The 23,722-nt window shown below is 37.9% G+C and overlaps 1 protein-coding gene across 2 annotated transcripts in view; it reads left to right on the plus strand.

The window, feature by feature from the left end:
- The window catches only part of cntn3a.2 (contactin 3a, tandem duplicate 2), a 72,969-nt gene that overhangs the window by 4,082 nt on the left and 45,165 nt on the right, over nucleotides 1-23,722 (plus strand). For both annotated transcript variants that reach the window (XM_008413432.3, XM_008413431.3), the window contains exons 3-10: nucleotides 6,109-6,246; nucleotides 6,978-7,113; nucleotides 14,768-14,943; nucleotides 17,275-17,370; nucleotides 17,797-18,000; nucleotides 18,797-18,899; nucleotides 19,232-19,416; nucleotides 20,933-21,069. In XM_008413432.3, the coding sequence (XP_008411654.2) occupies nucleotides 6,192-6,246; nucleotides 6,978-7,113; nucleotides 14,768-14,943; nucleotides 17,275-17,370; nucleotides 17,797-18,000; nucleotides 18,797-18,899; nucleotides 19,232-19,416; nucleotides 20,933-21,069 (1,092 nt within the window). In that variant the 5' untranslated portion in view covers nucleotides 6,109-6,191. The remainder of the gene's footprint in view (nucleotides 1-6,108; nucleotides 6,247-6,977; nucleotides 7,114-14,767; nucleotides 14,944-17,274; nucleotides 17,371-17,796; nucleotides 18,001-18,796; nucleotides 18,900-19,231; nucleotides 19,417-20,932; nucleotides 21,070-23,722) is intronic.

Raw genomic sequence — 23,722 nt, forward strand, 5'->3', positions numbered from 1 at the left:
TTAATTATTCTTGGCTGACTAAAGATTCTTTGAACAATTTGTGGAGCAAAAAGACATTTTATGGTTTTCTTGACATGTACAGTAGATCACCTTAGATCAGGTAAAGCAGGGAAGCTACAGTCATAGGAAAAAGTTTGGGCACCCCTATTAATCTTAATTATTTTTATTTCTAAATATTTGGATGTTTGCAACAGCTATTTCAGTTTGATATATCTAATAACTGATATACACAGTAATATTTCAGTATTGAAATGAGGTTTATTGGACTAACGGAAAATCTGCAGTACATATTAACACAAAATTTGACAGGTGCAAAAATATGGGCACCTCAACAAAAAAGTGACATTAATATTTAGTAGATCCTCCTTTTGCAAAAATAACAGCCTCTAGTCGCTTCCTGTAGCTTTTAATAAGTTCCTGGATCCCGGATTAAGGTATTTTTGACCATTCCTCTTTGCAAAACAATTCCAGTTCAGTTAAGTTTGATGGTCGCCGAGCATGGACAGCCCACTTCAAGTCATCCCACAGATGTTCAATGATATTCAGGTCCGGGGACTGGGATGGCCATTCCAGAACATTGTAATTGTTCCTCTGGATGAATGCCTGAGTAGATTTGGAGCGGTGTTTTGGATCATTGTCTTGCTGAAATATCCATCCCCGGCGTAACTTCAACTTCGTAACAGATTCTTGAACATTATTCTCAAGAATCTGTTGATATTGAGTGAAATCCATGCGACCCTCAACTTTAACAAGACTCCCAGTGCCGGCATTGGCCACACAGCCCCAAAGTATGATGGAACCTCCACCAAATTTTACAGTGGGTAGCAAGTGTTTTTCTTGGAAGGCTGTGTTTTTTTTGCTGCCAGGCATAACACCTTTTTTATGACCAAACTACTCAATCTTTGTTTCATCAATCCACAGGACCTTATTCCAAAATGAAGCTGGCTCGTCCAAATGTGCTTTTGCATACCTCAAACGGCTCTGTTTGTGGCATGCTTGCAGAAACGGCTTCTTTTGCATCACTCTCCCATACAGCTTTTCCTTGTGCAAAATGCGCTGAATCGTTGAACGATGAATAGTGACACCATCTGCAGCAAGATGATGCTGCAGGTCTTTGGAGGTGGTCTGTGGGTTGTCCTTGACTGTTCTCACCATTCTTCTTTTCTGCCTCTCTGATATTTGTCTTGGCCTGCCACTTCTGGGCTTAACAAGAACTGTCCCTGTGGTCTTCCATTTCCTTACTATGTTCCTCACAGTGGAAACTGACAGCTGAAATCTCAGATAACTTTTTGTACCTTTCCTCTAAACAACTATGATGAACAATCTTTGTTTTCAGATCATTTGAGAGTTGTTTTGAGGTGCCCATGATGCCACTCTTCAGAGGAGATTCAAATAGGAGAACATCTTGCAATAGGCCACCTTAAATACCTTTTCTCATGATTGGCTACACCTGGCTATGAAGTTCAAAGCTTAGTGAGGTTACCAAACCAAATTTGCGTTTTAGTAAGTCAGTGAAAAGTAGTTAAGGGTATTCAAATCAATAAAATGATGAGGGGACACAAATTTTTGCGCCTGTCAAATTTTGTTTTAATGTATATTGCAGATTTTCTGTTAGTCCAATAAACCTAATTTCAATACTGAAATATTACTGTGTCCATCAGTTATTTGATATATCAAACTGAAGTAGCTGTTGCAAACACCCAAATATTTAGAAATAAAATAATTAAGATTAATAGGGGTGCCCAAACTTTTTTATATGACTGTATATGAAACTGACCCTGATTATTTCACACTTAACAGACAAATGATATATTTTCACAAAGAAAATAAAAAGATTGCATAAGTAGGTAAGAGATTAGGTTTCTTACCAAGTGCAGGTTTGATTAAAATATGTACTTTACGTTGTGAACCAGAGCTGAACAAAAGTGGAACAGAATCCCTAAAAGTAATGAAATATCAGTTTAATCAAGCATTGAACTGGAATTGTTCACTTTTTCACTACTGCTACTACAGGTGTTAGCAAACATCACAGAAATAGTATTTGCCTGTTAACCATCTTACATTATTTGTTATGGTGAGGTGATCCTTCTCAGCTATGTTGCATTTTCAGTCATCACTGCTTCAGAAAAAAAACTATGAATGGCTGTAGATGACTATTAATATTTGTTTCTGCACACTATTAATATTTGTTTCTGCACACTTTTAGCACAACATTTACACATTATGCTGGTCCAAAAAAAAAAAGAAACCGAAAAATGGTGTGAGAAAATTTACACCTTAACTCCCTGAAATCTAAGGCCTCTGCAAAATTAAATCAACTGAAACTGAGAGGGAAAGAAATGTATAAAAGAAGAAATCTCCAAATCTTGCAAATCTCCCAATTTTAGTTCCATTAAAAAAACCGTTGTTGATCTTTTTCTTCAGCATTTGTTCAACATTTGATTCGTAGTTCTCTGTATCTACCGTGTGCACCTTCACCCTTTGAACAGTGATGTTATTGTATCTGTCAACTTGCACAGTCAGCACGGTCACAATAATCCTGACTGCAGAAGGACATCTGTGGAGAGTCCTGGTGGACCCCAGTTGGTTGGTACAGATGACGAAATTGATGTCACACAGACTTTGTGGTGTAGCAGACAGTAGAGAGGACTGGGAGGTGTGAATAAGCAGCACAGGACTTGCGCTTTTACAGTAGTACCACTATGAAAGTTTGGGGAGGGAGTGGGGTCTGCATTCATCCTGCTGCTAGACTAATATTGACCGATTAGATGTGCTTTAAAAAGTGGCACCATCTGTTCCTGATAAAAAAAACCCTTTTCAAATCCAAACCGTAACATGCAAAGTTGACAGGAGAGTGATACCAACTGCATCCCCACCAATCCGTAGTGCTGGAGGTGCCAGCAGTTTGCACAGTGTGCATGGGCCTATCACTGAGGTAAGGCATCCAGGACTCTTCTGAAGAGAAAGCGTACCAATCCAATTTTGCAGACTTTGGGGGAAGGAAAAAAAAAAAGCCTGAGCAAACATGAAAGGTAGGGAAGAAAATCCTGGCTGAGACCCCACATGTCTGATTTGACATCCGGGCAGCTGACAAACAATTAGGCCTTCCATAAGTAGTGCTCTGAACCAGACTTGCCTCAGGATTAGGCCACAAATGAGCTGCACATCATGGATTATGTCTTCTAAATGGAAAGGGAGAAAGAGCAAGTAAGAGAGGGAGTGTGTGTGTGTGTGTGCGTGTGCGTGTGCGTGTGCGTGTTCGTGCGTGCGTGCGTGCGTGCGTGCGTGCGTGTGCGTGCGTGTGTGTGTGTAGGGGTGTGCGTGTGTGTGGGGACTAGCTCCTATACTGTATGTGGTGCACATGGTTAGAAAGCAAGTTGAGTGTGTAGGTGTGTGTGGGCTGTGTGACATTCAGCAGATGGATGTTATTATCTGTCCCTGGCCTATCTTGAACACCTCTAGAGGAGACTGTGTGTGTATTCCTGTGCACAGATGAGCTTTATTCATGCACACAGCTTCATGCAGGTGCAGACTAATGTACTCAAATCTCCATATACTCCGCACATGCTGCACCGCTCACTTAACTGCTGCGTTATTGCCTGTTCTCCATTGTGTGTACGTTTGACATTTCATAATTGCATCATTACTTGCTCAGTGCATCGCAATTTGCAACACGCGCTTCAAGCAGACAGACTCTTGCCCTTGATTATGGACCTGAGTGGAATGGGGTTCCTCATCAGGCTGTCTTGATTCGCCCCAGCATGTGGGGAGACACATGCTGCTGCGGGTGAATCTAATTGATTGGATGGCACCCAATTCCCAGGTCCAAGTCTCCTCAGGCAGCCGGCATGGATCCGTCCAAGTGAAGGATGAGCCGAGGCGTCGGTTTCCCCGCTAATAGATTGGCATGTTCTGCCTCCCATATGCCTCAAATGTCTCTAAGGGCAGCTTGGTCACAATGCAGGGCACAAAGTGGCATTGTCACTGATTTGATAAGTGAGAATGCGTTGAGGTTTGGAGCATTTGACACCAAACCTCAGCTTACGGTTTGTCCCAGGTACGTCGTACAAACAGTACAAACAGTACAAACAGTACAAACAGTAACATTGAACACAGTCTCCGCTTTGCATCAAAATTGTGCTGAAGTTGCTAATTCGAAGAGGAACGATACTTAAGCTAACTGCACCTTTTGACAGAGCATGGAAGAAAATGTAATCTCACACGAACTTCCCACAAGCCTTGTGCAACTTAAACAAAATGAATAACGCTGATAAATGGAACATTAAACACAGCCAGATGTTGGGGTACACAGCCAAAAATGGGTGATGAGGGTGAGTTCTCTGAAATCAGAAAGAGTTTGTTTGCAGGGGAACTTGTCAGATGGGAAGTTGGCAAACCAGTCAGATGGGAAGTTGGGGTAATCTTGAGGAATAGCTGACATTCACAGTCAGTTTATCCACACATCTTTACAATGTTGTCTTTGTTGAGTTGCCTTGATAAAAAAATTACCAACTAAATGCTACTACCATAGAGATACACTTTTAAATTATTTAGTAAAGCTCAGAAAAGCATGGAAGACAGCTGTATATCACTTTGGTTATTGCCTGAATCATGTAAGTAGTAGTGTAATTCAGCCATTTAGGTAAAAAGATAACTTGGGAATGTTTCTTATTTGTACAGTGAGTTGGAAATTATGAACAAGAATCTGGTCCATGCGAAATGTATTCAGCAGCACCTCTGTTCAGTTCTTGAATTTCTGTTAATTTTGTGTCATATTTTCATTGTGAACAGTTAACAGCTGGAGTCAGTGAGACTAGTTTCTGGTCAACTCTTGTTTGTTTCAGTTTGGGTCTTCAAAAAATAATGTTTTAAGACCCAAACCTCTTAACTTCTTTTCTAACATTGATATATGAAGTGTGTATAACATTTACTTTATGTACGTCAATTACAAATTTGATTTTATGAAATGGTGCCTGCTGCTATACTCTTTCATATGTTAATCATATGTTAATGTGATGGAGCCATAACTCTGCAGGTTGCTAATATTTAAACAAAAAATGTAAACTTTTCAATCTGGCATGTTTGCTGTAGCTGCAGGAGCTTCACTGATGTTTTTAAATTCCTCAGACATCAGAGTGTCGACCTTTAAGATGCTTCTCCCAGGTTTTTGTGCCACTTGACTTTTAACTGCTTGATGTAGCACGGCTTGCATGAAGTCTTATCAACGTCCTTCAGCTTCACCTGTTTGCCTGCCTTATAAGCAAAACACCTCAAAACAATGCTGTTGCTTTTACCTTTTTATCTTAAGAGGATGACGAAGGCTGTTCTCCAGAAGTACTTAAATAAATTTACAGCACTTGTTCGCTGTTTTGTCAGCCATCCCTGTTCATTTGAGCGGCTGGAAGACTGAGCATCTGCGCCTGTGTAGCGACATTATGCTTCACCTTTGGAAGATGAATATGACTCAGTTTATTTTGATTATGATACAATTGGTTTTTTTTCCTTTTTTTAGTATTATTTAAATAGAAATGTACTGCAAATGATTTTGAACTCCATATCCCTTGAGTGTGCATTTTTGAGTTAGAGCTATATAAAGTCTGATGTCTTTTTATTTCATCAGAGCAACTGTCAACTGAATCATAACTTCAATCATCACCCTGTAATCTCAGGCATCACTTCAATAAGACAGCATTCTCATTTTTAATTTTTATACAACAGATATTCAATTTGTGGCTAAATGTATTATTTTTAAAACAATCTGGATTTCTTAGCTAAAATAATTCTCAACCCTAGTAAAACTCTTTACACAGTTTAATTTAATAGAAGTTTAACACATTCAGTCAAGGCTTCAGTTAAAGAAACTAGACAGTAAAAACCTGGAAAGAGTGTAAAATAATTTCCCGTTGCATAGATAAAAGTTTGCTTTAAATAAATCTGTGGCCTCACGAGGTCATTTGAAGTGACCTGCAGAAGTAGGGCCCCGCACACCACAGTTGACATCCTGCATGTCTGTTTGTTCAACTTGCTTGATCCTTTTTTTTAAAGACTTATTATATAAAACAGCTGGCATTTAGAGGATTTTAACTTCGAAAATGCTTGTTTCAACAGGTCACGCTCTTTTCTCTCTGAGAACGCAAGTGCCATTTTAAAGCTTATTGGATGAAAGACTCATTTACCCCTGGCTGCCAAAGATGACGCTGCCATGGAAACTGCTTCTATTGCTATCAATCAACGACCGTCTGACAGGTAAAGCACCTTTTCATAAGAATGATAATTTTTTTTTTTTTTTTGTCCTTTGGACATTCACAGTTGTGGTATAGTGGGTGAAGAGATGTCAGAGATGATAGGAGGCTCCGGTTTAGAGGAGTACTCATCAGTATTGACTTCCATTCACACTGCAGACAGAATACTCTCAATCTTTTTCCTTGCACCGCTGAGATTATAACCCGATGAGGAGATATGATGCTTTTATTCTATAATCTTTTCCTGGGCAAAACACTGAGCACAAGCTTCCCCACCTCTGTCAGTGAAATGTATTGGTAATAAAAGTCACAGTCATTCTTTTCACAAAGAATAAACGATAGAAATCACTCCTCTGAGTCTGTCTTTAATACATTTTGCAGCACAGTTTGGTGATCAAATTTTAAAATAACCTTTTTCTTCTACTTTATAGTAATAGCTTTATTTTGTTAATGCATATCGACACAATGTATGTTTTTTAAAGTAATACAAAGGAGACGCTGATTTAATAATGCACTCTGATGTTGATTTTATTGAGTTTATCTGTTTGGATATACACCATGATCAGAATCATATGAAACTCATGGATGTCACTTCTAACATTTTCTGGGGTTTTTTCATACTCATATTATTAGTATTATTTTTGCTTCAGAATGCCTTAAAAACAATTAGAGCATCGGTTCTGTCACTGTGGATATTCTTCTTCATGCTCAGGCAGTTTTGTGTTTCTCTGAAAGACTGTCTGGACAGTGCATCATACCACGGTCCGCGGTGGAGGATGGAACCAGCTGACCTGTTCATCCCCGTCGACTCCATAGAAGAAGAAGCCACCCTGACTTGTGATGCTAAGGGCATGCCTTCTCCTCAGTACCGGTAAGAGCTCATTTACCTAACTGAAAATGTATTTATTTTCAATGTAATACCAATGGTGCCAAAGCTGTGCACTTATGGATGCAATTATTACCATTTTTCACAAAAATAAGTGACTTCTACTTCATAATCAGCAATTCAAATGAATTTTCTGCCATTTGTTTTATCTCTTTCATTTGTGGAAATGTTACATTAGAACGTCGATCTTTTTTTCTTTTCTTTTCTTTTTGTGTGCAATTGAAAGTTGCATTTAAAACAGGTTATTTGAAATTCGAACTTACTAATATTACATCTGAGTTTCAAAATGATGCTGGCATTTGTGGTTTTTAATACTAAGTGTTATTATTTTCTCTTTTAAAAATGTATTGATGTTAATGAGCACAGATGTTATATCCTGTGGGAAAATGCTGGATCCACTGATTATGTTGCAAATAGGCACGGGTCAGTATGGGATTATCAAATCATCACATCTTTCATATGATAAATCACATTTTTGATTTAATGTCTTTATCTGAAATAGACAAATGTTATTTTTATTGCTAATAAAAGCTAACACCATACTGGTTAACACCAGCAATGGCCCAATCTACATTTTTATAATGACCACTTTTGCAATACAGAATCTCTGTTGAATGCTTCATTAAAATTAATAAAATCAGTAACTTACATGTTTAAAGGTTCTGTGTTTTTGAAGTCCAGTAAAATCATCCACTATGTTTCGTCTGTATTTTTTTGTAACATTCAGTTTTGTTGTTGTGAACATGTCTTTTGGAGTCAGGCCAAAAGGTCAAGCATGATTTCATTGGTCTGTAACTCTTTCTTCCAGAAGGTTTGTGAAGATCTCACCCAAATCTAGATAAATCTTTCTTTGAAATAAATTATTTCTGTTTTATCCATGTTATTCCTGACAATGCTTCTGAAGGTTTGTTTATGTTAGCAACTTCCACTATAATAGCTGCAGGAAAGTAGTTTGTTTGGTTTCTGGTGAGGAGTATTTTATAAATAACATGTTAGCAATTAGTAATGTCTTATTTTTGGTTGTGTTTGAAACACCCAAGCACATACGGGTGGCTTGTCAAAGCTCAGTCATGTGTGATTTGCTTGTTGTGCTATTTGTGGCTGCACTGTTGATCAGAAGAAGGTTAATATATGGCTTCAGCTAGTGTTTGTCAATGATGGATTTTATTATTTTCTCCGATTGGTTACCAACAGATGAGAAAGTTGAACAGTATAAAATTAAAGCGACCACCAAAATACTAGCAGTTGTGTTAATTTTTAATTTTAAACTGAAGCCCATGGATGACAAAAATCCTTATTCCACTGCTTAGGGTGTAACATTAACAGTCCTGCTGATCAGGTTTGATTTCAGGTTTCACAAATGACAAGCTCCTTAGCTGTTATGTATTAGATTTATAAACAAACTGTAAATTATAAATTTGTTAAACTGTCAAACTATAATACTTTTCTTTGATTTGTCTGAAATGGGTCCTTATGTGAAAATCGTCTTTCTGAATTGCATTTATCCTGGGAGACCAGAAGTAAACCAGGGCTATTGTAAAGTTTGCCCATACCTTGCGCCTTCTTAAATCATCATGAACATTGCCAGTTTAGTTATGTTAAGTACATTTTTTTGTGATTGCACAGTTAATAAATTTCGTATTCAGCTACCAAATGTACTGTAATGTAAATAATTACTTAAATGGACATTTTCTTTGGACATACTTGCTTTGCAAACAAATGTTGCCAAATATCTCAGGGGTCTTTCAAGTCATGCATGTGCACAAAATATAGCATTTTTTGCACATGCACAAAATGCTATATTCAAGTTAGTGGTGGGACTTGATAAAAAAAGTTTTAATAGAGTTAATGGCTGGGTCTGTAATTAATTCATCACAATTAATGGCATTTTAATTAAAACCATGTACCGACAAAATATTCAACATTTTCAATTACAAAACCTTTTTGCTGCTAAATTATTAAATAAAAAGACATATGAGTTCAACGACAAAGACATTTATTGTTTTTAATGTTATTTCAGTCGTTTATTCATCAGATTGGTGCAAAGTGCTATCATGCTCATTCAGCTTTCAAGTGTCCCTAATAACTCTTGTAGCTTCTTTGAAAAAATACTTTATTAAAATGTGGACACATTAGTGTTCTACACATCTGTGCTGCTGCAACATGTATCGCATTGCGGTGTTATTTTAGGCTTGAAAAACCTCTGTAATGGGTTAAATACTTTTTGCATAACTTGCACACAGCAATAGACTTTTCCACCGTCGCTTCAGAAGCAAATACTAACCGCTGATGGGCCAAGAGAAGCAATCTTTGCCCATTGCTATGGTTTTCACCAAAAACACAATAAACAGTTTCTAGCTTGTGACTTTTGCATGTAAAAAAAATTAGTTGATTAATAGCTTTACAATTTTTAATGAGTAAAAATCTTTGTAGTTAATTAATCTAAATTATTGCGTTAAAGTCCTGGCTCTAATTCAAATCAAATAATAAAAATAAAAATAAAAAAATCTCTCATTTTGCTGGTCGCTACCCACTCAGACTGAGTCAGCTGCAGTCATTTACTTGGTAAAAAAAAAAAAAAAGATTGTTAATTACTCAACTCTACTTTTTTGTGTGTGAAAAAGATATGTGTTCTCCCTTCTATTCATTTTCTCCTAATTAGATTGAAATGCATATAGACACTCTAGGCGGTGCTGTCATTATGGCTCTACTAACTCATATTGACTAACACACCACCAATCTGCCTCTTTTTCTCACCACCAGAGATTAGAGAGATACACGCAGCATCCTGATGATCGCCTCCTTTATTAAAACACCACGAGAACAATGCAGATTGCTAGACGCCAGTTGGCACCGAGAGCCATTGATTACAATTGTCTTCTGTGTTTAGCGTTGCATTTACTGCAGTGGGAGCTGCCGGCCACCTGAGCTGCATTGGTAGTGCCGTGCAGTGTGTGCACTCATTATTTCAGGCTTTTCACATCCCGTTCGCCTAAGACCAGGTATTTCCATGTAATGATTAAAGGTGAGATGTTTAATGTGCTGTCTCGTCAGACTGGCTGTGCAAGTGTCTGCGTGCCCCCACAACCTTTCTGGCTCAGCTCTTGAAGTGTAAATGGGCTCACATTGCTCCCCCAACCCCCTTTTTTTTCCTCTTCTTTACCTCTTTCTTTCCCTACTCTGTTACTCCCAGAGATATAAGACTTTCATTCTATGCACACAGCAGCGGCATAATAACTCAAGGGAGAGAACCGGCTCGCCTCTTTAAAAAGAATAATCTTTCTACAGCATTCTGAAAATGTGTCTGAGCTTCTTATAATCTAAGTAGGAAGGGGGACTGTAACATTCACTTGACCCGCGTTTTGTACGCTCGGGCCCGCGCCGCGGGATCATTCGGAAGACTCGACTTTTTTTCTGTACCTGGAAGGTCGGCGTGTATTCAGAAAACAAATTTATAGCAGAGTTGTTTGATTTTTTTTTTCCTGGTTGCCAGTCAATCCTGGTAGCGCAGAGCTTCAGAGGCTCTTCAGAGAAGGTCAAAAAGAGGTGAAAATCATGGCTGAGGGTCAAAAAGCTGAATTCAAGTAGTCGGACCAGACACCCACACTTATGCTACTAGTATTGCTCATAGTATAAGGAAACGCTTGGGTGTTTAGTGTGTTGCTTTTACAAGAGGACGGTTTGAAGTCGGTTATTTCAGCAGTGTAAGGTTTCTATAATGTGGCAGCATGTATATATACCTTCAGAAATTAATTTGATAGTTAGATTTAAAATATTTTTGGAAAGCCTGCCTTTATAGCTTTTATTTCTTTTATTTCCACTTCAGGAAAGCAGAATATATGAATATAGATGATGGTAAGAAACGGATGTTCTCTATGGTGAGAGAAAAATGATTGAACATCCATAAAAGGTGCCCTGTCTTTGAACCCATGTATGCTCTTTTTTTTTTTACCACAGTCAAAAGGAGATGCATAATGGCATTGTGGCTGAGAATGGAATAGAAGAATTTCTCTATTAAAATATGAAAAATTATGTAACCTGATGCTTGAGTTCTTTCAGGTGTCTCTTTTATTTAATAGCTCAAACCTACTGTGCAAATATTTACATATCACATTCCCATGCCGACATGTGACAGAAGAATGCCTGAGAGAGAAGAAGTTAAAAAGGTGTTTTTTGTTTCTTTTTTTGTTGCATCAGCTCACTGTTACCTCACACCAAGTGCTAATGTTGGAAATGATAAGTCAGAGGCGGGCTGGTGTCACTTTATGTTAATATTACGAGGAGGTGATTACAGCTAAAGTGATGATAACCTCCAAAACCGTGATCTTTGACTACCCTTAAATAGCAGGGAATGGCTTTGTGTGTGAGATACTGGAAAATTAAAATTTAATGATTTCTGTGGGAAGCAGGGGACAGTGCAGCAAGTGGTGTTGTAGCTGAATAAAAAGGTTAGAATATAGAAAACAATAGCAAGATTTTGTTTTAGTCAAAACATTTCCAAAACCGCAGAGTATTTATCTATTAGTGATTTGCAAATTTGGTTTTGCCCGTTTATGTAAAACCAGTTCACACCAAATGTCATGTCAAGGCACTTCACAAGATCAATACGTATAGATGCATATCAATAAATTAAAATACCATTGAAAAGATAATTTACTCCAGTAATTAATTTCAAACATCAAACTCATCATATATGAATGTATTGGACACAGCTTAAAATATGTTTTTCATTTGTTTTAACACGGCTAATTAAAACCCAATATTCAATTCTAATAAAATTAGATTATTACATAAGACCAACGAAAAAGGAAAAGTGTGTCCATTTACTGAACTGGGACTCCATGTGTTTATTACACCTCAGCTGGGAGGACAAAACACAGCATGAGGGGTTAAGATGGACCCACCAATTTTACGCCCCTGATGCACCCTCAGATGTAGTATTGAACCTATAACTAACCTGTCATAACAATTAGATTTTTTTTACAGCACTTGTTCGCTGTTTTGTCAGCCAAATAACCATAATCTAATAAAAATGATTGTTCAGTAAATAGTAAATAACAAATCCTGAAGATATTTGTTATCAGGATATTTGTTATCCTGAAGATAACAAATATCTTCAGGATTTGTTATTTACTATTTACTGAACAATAATTTTCATTAGATTATGGTTATTTGGAATAAGAACAAAGGGGGTGTTGGAATTTAATCAATAAGTTGACTTTTTAAAACTTGCAATTTGCTTTCCAAGTTAAGTGACTGACCTGGTAGGGTACAAATCCATCTCTGGGTTATTAAAAAAGGGCAGAGGGCAATTTTATCGTCAGTGTAGCTCTGAAATGGACATGTAATCCGGCATGCAGATCAGTTTTCCAGTGGGACAAAGCGCTTTGAGGCCGATAATGAGTTTGCAAACACTTGTGGCCCATCAAACAAGAACCACGGCCAATTGCTTGGTATTATTCACTGTGCTCAATCCCAGTCCTTTGGGGATCATGGGGATCTTAGCAGGCTAAAGCTTGACAGAGATGAAGAGGTACAGCAGAAAATGTTTGAGACGTTCTGCCACTTTGAACTTGTTCCCTGATTGGTGATTTAATATTTAATTATAGGCAAAGCCTGCTTACTCTTTTCAACTTAAGCAACATGTTATTAAGCTGTCTTATGATCTAACCTTCTTACTTGATGATTTTAAAAATATATATTACACGAGAAACATCAGCAGAAGAGCAACTTTGTTTGAATTGAGACTGAATTGAAATTCTGTGTATGTTAAAACAGCAAATATGAGAGAAGCGAGCAGATGTGAAGGACTGGTGCAAGCTAGAATGCTAATGTTATGCAGTGATGCTATGAAAATGCCAACTAGTATGCAACTTATCCGAGGTTATTTGGTGACTTTTAGCTTCATTCCTTTGCCAATGCTAAGTGTGAAAATCAATTAAAAAAAGGTGTGAAGGAAGAAACAGGAAATGCGTGTGTGTCATGGGGTGGTAGGATGCGGTAGGGTCGCACAGTAAGGAAGGAGTTGTGTGGTTAAAGACAAGGTTTTAGATGCAATCCCTGACTTAAGAAGATGTGTTAATGCGTTGGCAGGAAGTGATTAATGGCAAACATGATACCAATATAGTTTGATGTTCATTTAAAGATTCACTCAAGCCTATGGTGCCATGAAAATGTACCTACACGCACTGAACATTTAGATTTGAATACAACTCTAAATGTAATAGAGCCCACCATGTCTTTAATTGGGATTAGAAATGTTGAACCAAACATGAGTATAATTTGCGTTTAGTTTTACAAATAAAAAAAAAAACATCTCACTTTACTGTGATCACCCCTAAATAAAAATCCAATAGGACAAATTACCTGCAGAAGTCACCCTGTCAGAGATCATCTGTATCTCATTTATTCTCAGTGTAAATATGGCTGCTCTATATAGGCCACAGAGGTTTGATAGAGACATTAGTGGAGAAAACTAAATAACTAAATAAGGAGGACCAAAGAGCACACCAGACAGGTCAGCTATAAAATTGTTGAGAATTTTGTTGAGAACAGGGTCTGATGATAGTACAAAATCTATCATCTTGGCCTATCTGCCAACTTACCAAGACTCTCTGTCCACCTAAGCTCAGTTGCCAGACATGGAGAACAATAATACAAGATTATGTGTGTGCTGCTCTGTGGTGACAATGAGTCTGGCATGAGAGTTTGTGTAGTCGAGTGGTCATAGTCCATTGCTCCCTGTGCTGTCTTACCTGGCTTGTTGAAGTTCCTGACTGTTGTTAGCTGGTGTGGGACAGGATTCTTGCTCTGGTTCATTGTAGGGTGTCCAGCTTTGCCCCAGGGTGTCTCTCAAATAGTCACGGTTCCTGCAATGTTATTTGGCTGTGGTATCTCTGGGGTTCGAGTTTAGGAGTGGGGTAGTGAACTTGGGCAGTGCTTACTTGGGGTTTGTTATGTTGGGGTGAGTGGCCCTGGGGCTGGAAGACTTGGTCCACCTGCCAGGAACTACTGGTTCCTGTCCTGGCTAGTCTTTGGGGGTCCTTAGAATCTCAAAGAGTCTCTGCTGTTGTAGTGTAGTTAGCGATAGAATGGGGCAGTGGTCAGTTTTGGAGCCCATCTCCAAACTGGAGATGGCTGTGTGGTTAAAGACACACAGCCATCTCCATCTCCATATATTAGAGAGGTGATACCTCTCTAATATATGCAACACCATAAAACAGTAAGATATAGATATAGACCTTGTTGGCATGGAGGGACACAACCATGCAGTGCTCCTCCTGGGTAGTTTTTGAAGTTATTGACTGAAGCCGTGCTAAATATAAATGCATGCTACACTTTTAAAATTTTGATTTGTACAAATTGTCCTTCTACTTCACATGTGAAAGTTTGTGTTGGACTTTCACAAGAAATCTCAATGAAATACATTCAGGTTTGTGTGTGTAAAATGACAAAATTCAGAGCAGCCCATAAAGTATGAATTCCTTTGGCAGGGCCTGTATGTCTGCCACATAGTGAATGTCTTCTTCCACCATTCTGAGTTGTGCTTCCCATTTACGCCTTGTAACACCACCTTGGTTGCGAGAAAGAGATGGACCACGCATTTTGCCGCCGACTGATGATGTGTTTGCCCTCACAGATGGTCACTAAACGGGACTCTCATAAATCTGGGCCTGGATCATCGGCGGCGTCTGTCTGGGGGCAACCTCATTATAGGCAATCTGGACCGCTACCAGGATGTAGGGATGTATCAGTGTATGGCCTACAACACTGTAGGAGCTATACTGAGCAGGAGAGCAAGTCTACAGTTTGCCTGTAAGTCAATTAATATGTCTGGTACTTTTACTCAAAACTGCAGCAAAGCTGTGCTTAGAAAATGAAACATTTTTGGAATAAAGCAATGCAGCTGCTATGTTTCAGGATTTAATCTCTCACAGACTCTGTGGTTTCACTCTTTCCATAAACCTGTCAATGCCTTTTCTCAGTTTTCATGTCATGCATTAGATAGCTATTCATTAGGCAAGTGAGCACTCCGACTTAATCATGCTTCCTGTGCACATTTTTCATGACAAGGTGCAAATTAAGTGAAAATGTCATTAGAAGAAACAAACACAAAGTCAGCTATAACACTCTAAAGCCATTGTATACGATTTTCACAGATGCAAATGCGAGGTGCTAAAAGATGTGGCAAAGGAAAACAAAGACAGAAAGCGATTCAGAGGTTACATCATTCATTTTGGGGGAAAAAGAAATATAACCTTATTATTCTTTACAAAACTATTTTTGCAATTTTTAAATTGCCGTCGAATGATTTAGAGGTCAAACCAGAGTCTTTAAAATGTTATTCATCTTCTGTGTTGCTAACTCATAAAGGGTATAAATCAACATTTTTACATCTTTTCCTTTTCGTTTGTGCTTAGGATTATAGTTTGTTTAGTTCTAGAAATGTATGTCTCAAATTTGGGGAGAAAGAAAAGTTTCAAAGAATGAACCGGAAAAAAAGGACGGCTAAGCACGTCTCTTAGAGTTGCAGATGACTGATGATGTCACATAATATCAATGCATATAACAGGCATCCAAGACAAAACAGCAATTTGAGTGTTTCGTTCAAATGTGAGTTCATAAGAGGAAGACTTATTTGTGGTAGCTATTGGCTTTCAGTCTACATAGAAATTAAAGAGAATGTGGTTAAACAAGCTCAGTTGTGTTAAACATAGCTGCTGTGAATGGAAGCAGCTGAAAGTCACTTCCTTACACATACTTAGTCCAACTTTTATTTGTGACCATTTTAGTGTAAACTGCTGTGAACTAGCTGTTAAAACGTTACACATTACACCGTCACACCATTCAAACGCTAAATAATTAATCTAAAGTTAGTTTTCCGACAAAATGTTTATGAGCTACAGTAACATTAATATTTCCCTTTGGGATTAATAAAGTATTTTTGAATTTGAATTTAAATGTTCTTTGTCCCTAAAAATTTACTACAAATTAATGTAAATAGCACTGTTTGTTAGGAAGGTCAAAACATTGGTATACAGTCTGTCATTCATTGGCTTATACATCAAGAAAAAACAAGTCCCGGCTACCGCTTATTACTGTTGATAAGTATGCAGTCGAGTAGCTTTTGTTTTAATTTTTTTTGTTTTGTTTTTTTAATGAGACCAGGTGGCATCAGAGGATGTACTGACATAGTGGACACCAGATAAATATGGTAAAACAACAAATTTTCCTACCACAGAAATTTTACGCGGACTAAAACTCACCTTGTTCTTTGTTACGTTGTCACAGTGGCATGAGCTCTGTCCTCTTTCCTCATTGTTCCTTCTGCTTAAGATAAGATTCTAGCTGTTTCATAACTCTGGACCAAAAAGTATATTGAACAAAGACACAGTTTGTGGTTGGTGAGGAGAAATCTCATTCCCCACCTATTTACTTTAACAAAAGCCCATCTACTTTTTCTGCATAAAAGATTTCAGTCCAAGAGGGAAAATAAGAGCACTCACCGTTTTCTGTTAACAATAAGCAGTCAAAAATCAACTTAACTTGTTCCAGTCAGAAGTTTTTATAAAGAAAATAGAAAGAAAAATGTCTCTTTAAAATGATGGCATGCTGTTGCTTATGCCACTTCATACCATTAATCATATATAGATGTAGTTACCTTTATTTAATTATATTTTGTGGGGGGGGGGTTATAATAAAGGTGATTTATTTGCAAGATATTTGCTCTTTAAAGTTCAAAACCCGTTAAACTGCGACATATAAAAGGAAATTTTGGAAAAGTCTCCTCTGTTACTTTAGCTGCCTAATGTGTTCACATAATTATTCCCCAGAGAAAGGCAAAATTCACTTTCCTATTGTCAAACATTGAGGTTTGAGGCCTAATGACATTTCAGACTGCCTGAGAGCACAGTATTTGTTAAAAAATAATTGAATCCAGGTGAATACAATTTGTCTAATAATATCTCACACAGCAGAATTTAGATTAAGCAGCTTTTCTTTTCTCCGAAAGAACAGTTCTCATTTTCCATAGCAATGCATCAGTATTTTAAAGATTTCTGGTTTCACACACACTTGCGTTTTTGCCTCCTTGATAAGGAACATCTAGAATCTTGATGACTGGTTGTTTCTTTTGTCTTTCCTCAGATTTGGATCATTTCAAAGTTCACACCAGAAGCGCCGTGTCAGTCCGAGAGGGACAAGGAGTGGTGTTACTGTGTGGGACACCCACTTCATCAGGAGGTAGATACTCACAGGCAATAATTTAAAAACGCCATCATAACAAGAAGTCTCCGATTAGATGGTGCACTCAAAATTGAAAATGGGAATGCCTCCTCAGGTTATGGCATGCAGTTTTTTTTGTGTGTGTGTTTTTTTTCTTAATTAATCATAAAAAGTAAAGAACTATTTCTCAAGCCCATTTAATGGGCTTGATTAACATGTTGGTGTCTGCATTGTATTTAGTGCAATCTGTGTTGTGAATCCACAAAGAAATTAAGAAAATACAACTGCAAAAACATGGAGTCATTTCTCAGGCTTTTATCTAAATTGTAGTTCCTAATCATGTTTAAAAATGATAAAGAACACTCATCAATAATATAGTAAGATATTAAGTCATGTCTAAGAGTGTTCATCGATTGCTTGTACGCCTGTTTGTTTGTCTTTCAGACCTTACATACGCATGGGTCTTCAATGAGTATCCATACTTTGTTCAGCAAGACAATCGGCGATTTGTCTCCCAGCAGACGGGAAACCTGTACATAGCTAAGGTGGAGCCCTCTGATGTGGGGAACTACACATGTGTGGTGATGAACAGCATCACAAAAGGCAAGGTTCAGAGCTCGCCCACATCTCTGATCCTCAGGACAGACGGTAAGATGCTGCAAACGTTCATGACATTCAACAATTTTGTTTTGTTGTTTTTTTTTCTTATTGATGTCTCTTTTGTCACCAGATTATCAAAGAACTCTTTTTGTTGTCCATCTCTGCATTTAAGTCCCTAAGAACCAGAAGCTTGTCGTACGCAGTTGGTTTTCGACAAAAAGATTCCTCGAATCTCCCCCCGTGCTGACTTGGCCTCATAATTTGCGTTCCCCTTTAAAGACGTTCCTCCTGCTTTCACATGAATTTTCAGGATTGTTCTGTTCCCTGATATGGTTTCATAGAAAGAGTGAATAAAGATTGCCTCAGATGAATTAAACATGAGTCATACGTCACTGGACCATTACATTGAGTGTTCTGGTGGCTCAACCAGTTAGTTTCCACTCAGTGTACTGTACATGTAGCTGCATAAATTTAAATCCTATTGCATCACTGTCTGATCCCCATCTCCTGCGCCTTTCCCTGAATAATGATATAAACAATAAAACTGCCCACTCAAGCTTTGAAATAATAGATAAGAAGCTGCTGACTGAAAAAAAACAAGACATTAATTCCCCCCCCCACCTCCCTCGCTGCGTTTTGAATTATTCCTCGCTGGCTCTGCACAACACCCAGTGACTGTACATTTAAGTGATGCACTGCTAAGAGTGTGCTCATTAGAGAATGTTTGTTCATTTTGTCTTTTATTTGTCCTTAGTGCCATTGCTCGAACCCCTGTGCCAGTAGTATTGTAGGTAAGCCATAAATAATAGAAGACTGAGCAGGTTCTTGTGCTTGCTCCTTTCAGGAGTGATGGGCGAATACGAGCCAAAAATAGAAGTTAATTTTCCAGACAATGTACCTTCTTCGAAAGGATCAACAGTTACTCTGGAGTGCTTCGCCCTTGGGAAGTAAGTCGAATTCCTCGAAGAGTGTTTTCACGTTTCCTTTGCCCATCATTCCAGACGACAAACCTTCAGGTTTAAAAAAATATATAAATAAATAAAAACATCCTCTGGTAATTATATTTCTCAGTGTGTGGAGAGGGGGAAAAAAAGTCATGATTGGTTTTAAAACTCATGCTGAAAAGCTTTTTTTTTTTTTTTCATGGTTGGATTGGGCTTAATCTGAACCATTCATCCACAAAAATACACAGAGGACGCTTTTATAGTCCATCAAATGCTTCATTATCGCTGGATTGTTACAACCCGAGCTAAGGTTTGCCTACTTTTTTCTGTTGCAGCCCCGTTCCAGAAATCACCTGGAGGAGGGCTAACGGAGTCCCATTTCCCAGCAAAGTCAAAATGAAGTATTCAAATGCAGTGCTGGAGATCCCGAGTTTCCAACAGGACGATACAGGAGGGTACGAGTGTGTGGCGGAGAACAAAATGGGAAGAAACACAGCTACCGGTCGGCTGGCTTTTTACGGTATGTGATTTTTCCAAGAAACACATCTGTTACCATCAGTAAGGCTACATATTTGCACAAATATTTAATTCATGTATTCATGTAGTTTTTGCATGCAGAAGTTTGTATGTAATATGAACAGAATCTGAAGTTTCACAATGAAACTTCAGCAAAAGCCTCAAAAAGGACCTGAAAAACATCATTCTAAAGTTCAACTATGGAATCTCAGCTCTTCAGCTAAAAAAAAAGAGTAAATATCAACAAAGAAATGCCAGATGCTGGTCTCAAAAGAACCCAAAGTCTCAACATAACCTTTGAAATATTCAGAAATTTTGAAGAGAGGTTTTATTCAAAACCCATTTTAAACTACAAAAAAGTCCTGATCATCGAAAACATGTTTCACAAAGTTTAGTTATTGTGTTTAATTTATTGACATCCTTGTAAAGCAACATGCATGAGAAATTAGATTATGAATCATTTTCATATTTAAACAAAACATTTGTTCTCCTACTGTACGTAATTCTTTGGGGGAGTTTTGTGGTGACATCTTTTGTTTAAATCATTTACCTCTACATGGGAGCTTTTTTTTTTTTTTGCATGTACATTTTTTAAGAGCTGGTATAATAAATATTTACAAGTTTGGCGGTTAGCTCTGCTGCCTTGTAGCAAGATGGTCTTTCTGGTTATAGTCTTGGATGTGTGGCTTTTCTGTTTAAGTTTGCATGCTCCGGCTTGAGATTTTCAGTTTTTTGTTTTTTTTCTAGAGCTGGAAAACAACTGAAAAAGTTTCAAAATGTTTACCCTTTTACACTTTCACCTTAAAATATAGTAGCATGAGAAACATGGGAATTCTATTGTTGTTAGAGTGTAATTAGAGATTAAACAAAAAATAAATAAAGATGCCTGCTTGGTTTTAATATTTTTATTATTTTATGGCGATGCGATTGTTCTATTTAAAATTTGCCCCCTTGGCTCATTCCGGCTGCTGCGTTTTTCTCTGAATTCATTACAGAAGCTAAAATGACACCTGTGACATTGGAACTGACAGCATGCTTGGCGCCTGCAAAGGAGCTGTGCTTATTATGAGCGCTGCATTCTTCCCATAAAAAAAAAGGAAAAAATAAAAAAACAACAGAAAAAAATCTGAAAAGTTGTGCATATGTAATGCTGGAAGTTATGTGCAGGGGTGATGGGTTTTTCTACACACACTTAAGGTGACAGGTCGGGGTGGGTGGCGATGTCATGTGCACTCTACCAGTGGCGAGAAGTTTTCCGCTTTGTGGTTCAGTGTTTAATGGTAATCTTGTGTTGCCACAGGCTCGTGAAACATTTGAGTGATGAAATATGCAATCGTTTCTCTCTCCTCCCCCCACCCCCTTAAGGACAAGCCCATCCTGTTTGAGCTGCCAATCTGTGCTTCCTTTGAACTATTTGGGAAGCGGCATACTTAATGGGCCCGGTGCCGCTTCCTTAAAAAGAGCCCTCCTCTGGGTTTCTTGTGAGATATTTCATAAGAGGGGTATTTCTGTGTCCTCAGCCAAGCCTCAGTGGATCCAGACCATGAAGGACACGGCAATGGCCATAGAGGAGAGACTGCACTGGGAGTGCCGTGCCAACGGAAAGCCCAAACCCTCCTACGCTTGGCTGAAGAATGGCCAGCAGCTCCTCTCAGAGGTAAATCACCGCCGTCTAAAAGCGTTTCCGTTTTAAATACTTAATCTGCAGCCGTGGCTCAGCAATTTTATTCAGAGAAGCGCGGCGTGAGAGCTTGTTGTCGGTTTTTCCGGCGTGTTGGATGAGAGTGTAAACATCTCGCAAAGGTGTGCCAGCGATGAGACTTGGATTTCGCCGGGGCTGGTTCAGCGTCACCTTGGCAGATTACAGCGTCTTAGAGAGCGGATCAGTCGAGTTCCCAAGAGATTGCGCCATTTCATTTGAATGGAGTCGAGAGTTGTTTTTCATTATTCATGGTGCATGTTTAAGCTCCTTGAGATTTAGGGACAATGGGCTTAATCTACTGTGAAATATACTATATGGACTGCACACCTCAGTCCAAACCACAAGAGACATGCACGCACGTCTGGCATATTCTCAGCTCAGTTGTTTTAAACTTGGCTGATTTTAAATGGCTGCTGAAAAGTATTTTTTTTTCCTTTTGTTTTATGACCCTTAATAAAGCTCACAGCGAGACACACTGAATTACACAGCAAATATAATTAGTTTTTAAATCATTATTAAAGAGGCATTCTTAAATGTCACTCTATATTTTCTTGGCATCTTAATATCTCACAGGAAAAGAGAATCTGCAGCGCCTTGCAGAAGTATTTATACCAACTTTTAATATCTTGCAAGCACAAACTTCATTGTATTTTACTGGGATTTCACGTGATTTACAAACACAATGTTGTGCATGCTAATGGAAGGAAATGAAATTAAACTTTAGAATTGTGATGTGCATCGCACCTCTTTGTATGGTGTACGGTCCATGTACCATTTGTTCTGTTGCTCTTTAGTATAATTTGGTCATTTGCGCTTCCTTTTAAAAAAAGGTATTAAAAAAAACTATAAATCTATAAAAAGGTGTTTATTCGATTTTGTTTGAAATAGTTTCTCCTTGTCAGTGTCAAAAAGGATGAGCAAAATCTTTAAATGAAATTATTTTAGATTTTGGATTTTAAAAAATGAAAATGACTTAAAAACAGAAGTATGACTTGATATTACAGAAATTAATGTCTCTCATTATTCCAGCATAGTAATTTAGCAGTATTTTTTATATTGATTTGGATTTAAATTGCATACTTTGTCTTTATTTTGCCTCATCATCATTTGACTTTGAAATTATTCTTTTCATCTATGGTTTAGTTATCACATAACTGACTGAATGCCCACACATTTAGAAGTTCAACCAATGCCATTTTATGAGCGTGACATTATTTCTATATACTAGTAACTGCAGTTTTTGGTCATTTGTATGTAAAATATTCACATTCAGCTGCCTAAAAATAGTCTTATTTTTAGGTTCCACTCAATATTAAAACTGGCCCTGCAATGTTGGAGCATTGTGTAGCCTTTTCAGCATCAGCATCTTAGAAAAGCCATATTTCTGTGCGCATTGAGACTCAAGACCTCAAGACCCGGGAGCCAAATTTGGCCCACTGTAGCTTTTTATGTGACTCTCTATATTCCAAATTACATCAATATTTCCCTCCAGTTTTTCACAAAGCTGCAAAACTCATGCTAAATTCATACAAAATCTTTTTTTTTTTTTCAGATTTTACAGACAAATTTTCTCAAAATTGGCCAAAAACATTGTGTTTAAGTGACTGCTTCCTCAGCCCTACTTGATGTCAAGTTGTAGTCTGTGACCGATACGGCGATTATTAAAATGTCACATTTAGCATCATACATAAGCACAAATAAAGCAAAAATTACTTATAAATATTTATAAATTAGCAACACAAAATCTATGATTTTGATTGCAGAAGAAAACACAAAAACAATCGCAAAATCCTGGATAGACGTTCAATATTATTTCATTTTAAGAAACACTTATTGAAGATCAACAGCTATTTACTGATATGTTAACAATTTAATGGGTCCTGTCAATACATTGTGGCACAGCCGGCCCTTTAAGAACATTCAGATTTTTGATATGACCCAAAATGAAAATGAGTTTCACACCCCTGCTCTAACTTTTGTAAAAATGCTAATTTTGCAAAAAAAAAAAAATCTGATAAAATATATTAAGATGGAACACTTAATGAGCGTAAATACTTTAGCAAAAAACTATGCATTCAATTTCAAATGCACAGCATGTGATACTGGGAAACATGCAACATGTGTTTATCTCTCTCACTCATAGCTGTTGGTTTAAGGATCCATGGCAACAGCAGCAGCGTTGAGATTTCCAAGTAATTCCTACAAGCCCGGTGCACCTTTCATTTGGAAGCGTCGTCCAGCGTTCTTGGCAGAAATACTTCAGCTGAACCAGATGGGATGGGGAGTTGTGGTGCCGAGTCGTGTTCAGGTCTCTCCAGAGCTCTTGGTTCAGATCCGTTTCTCACTGGGTGATCCCAGAATAGTTCTAGATCTTTTCTGAAGCGCCGTTTTGTGTCATCTTACTCCAACTTCAGTTGGCTTGTTCAAATGTAAACCGCAGAGCATAAGCGCTCTGCCCTTTTACCCTGACTTGTTTCCCACTTCCTCTTGCCGAGATATGTTCCCAGAAGATGCTGCTTTCTTTACTATGGTTAGTGATGGTACTGATAAAATGATGCTCAGTGATTTCTTTTGCTGAAAGTATTAAAAAAAAAACAAGCTTAGTCCA

Source organism: Poecilia reticulata, chromosome 7, assembly GCF_904066995.2.
Source record: "Poecilia reticulata chromosome 7, P_reticulata-male-v2, whole genome shotgun sequence".
Taxonomy (NCBI): domain Eukaryota; kingdom Metazoa; phylum Chordata; class Actinopteri; order Cyprinodontiformes; family Poeciliidae; genus Poecilia; species Poecilia reticulata.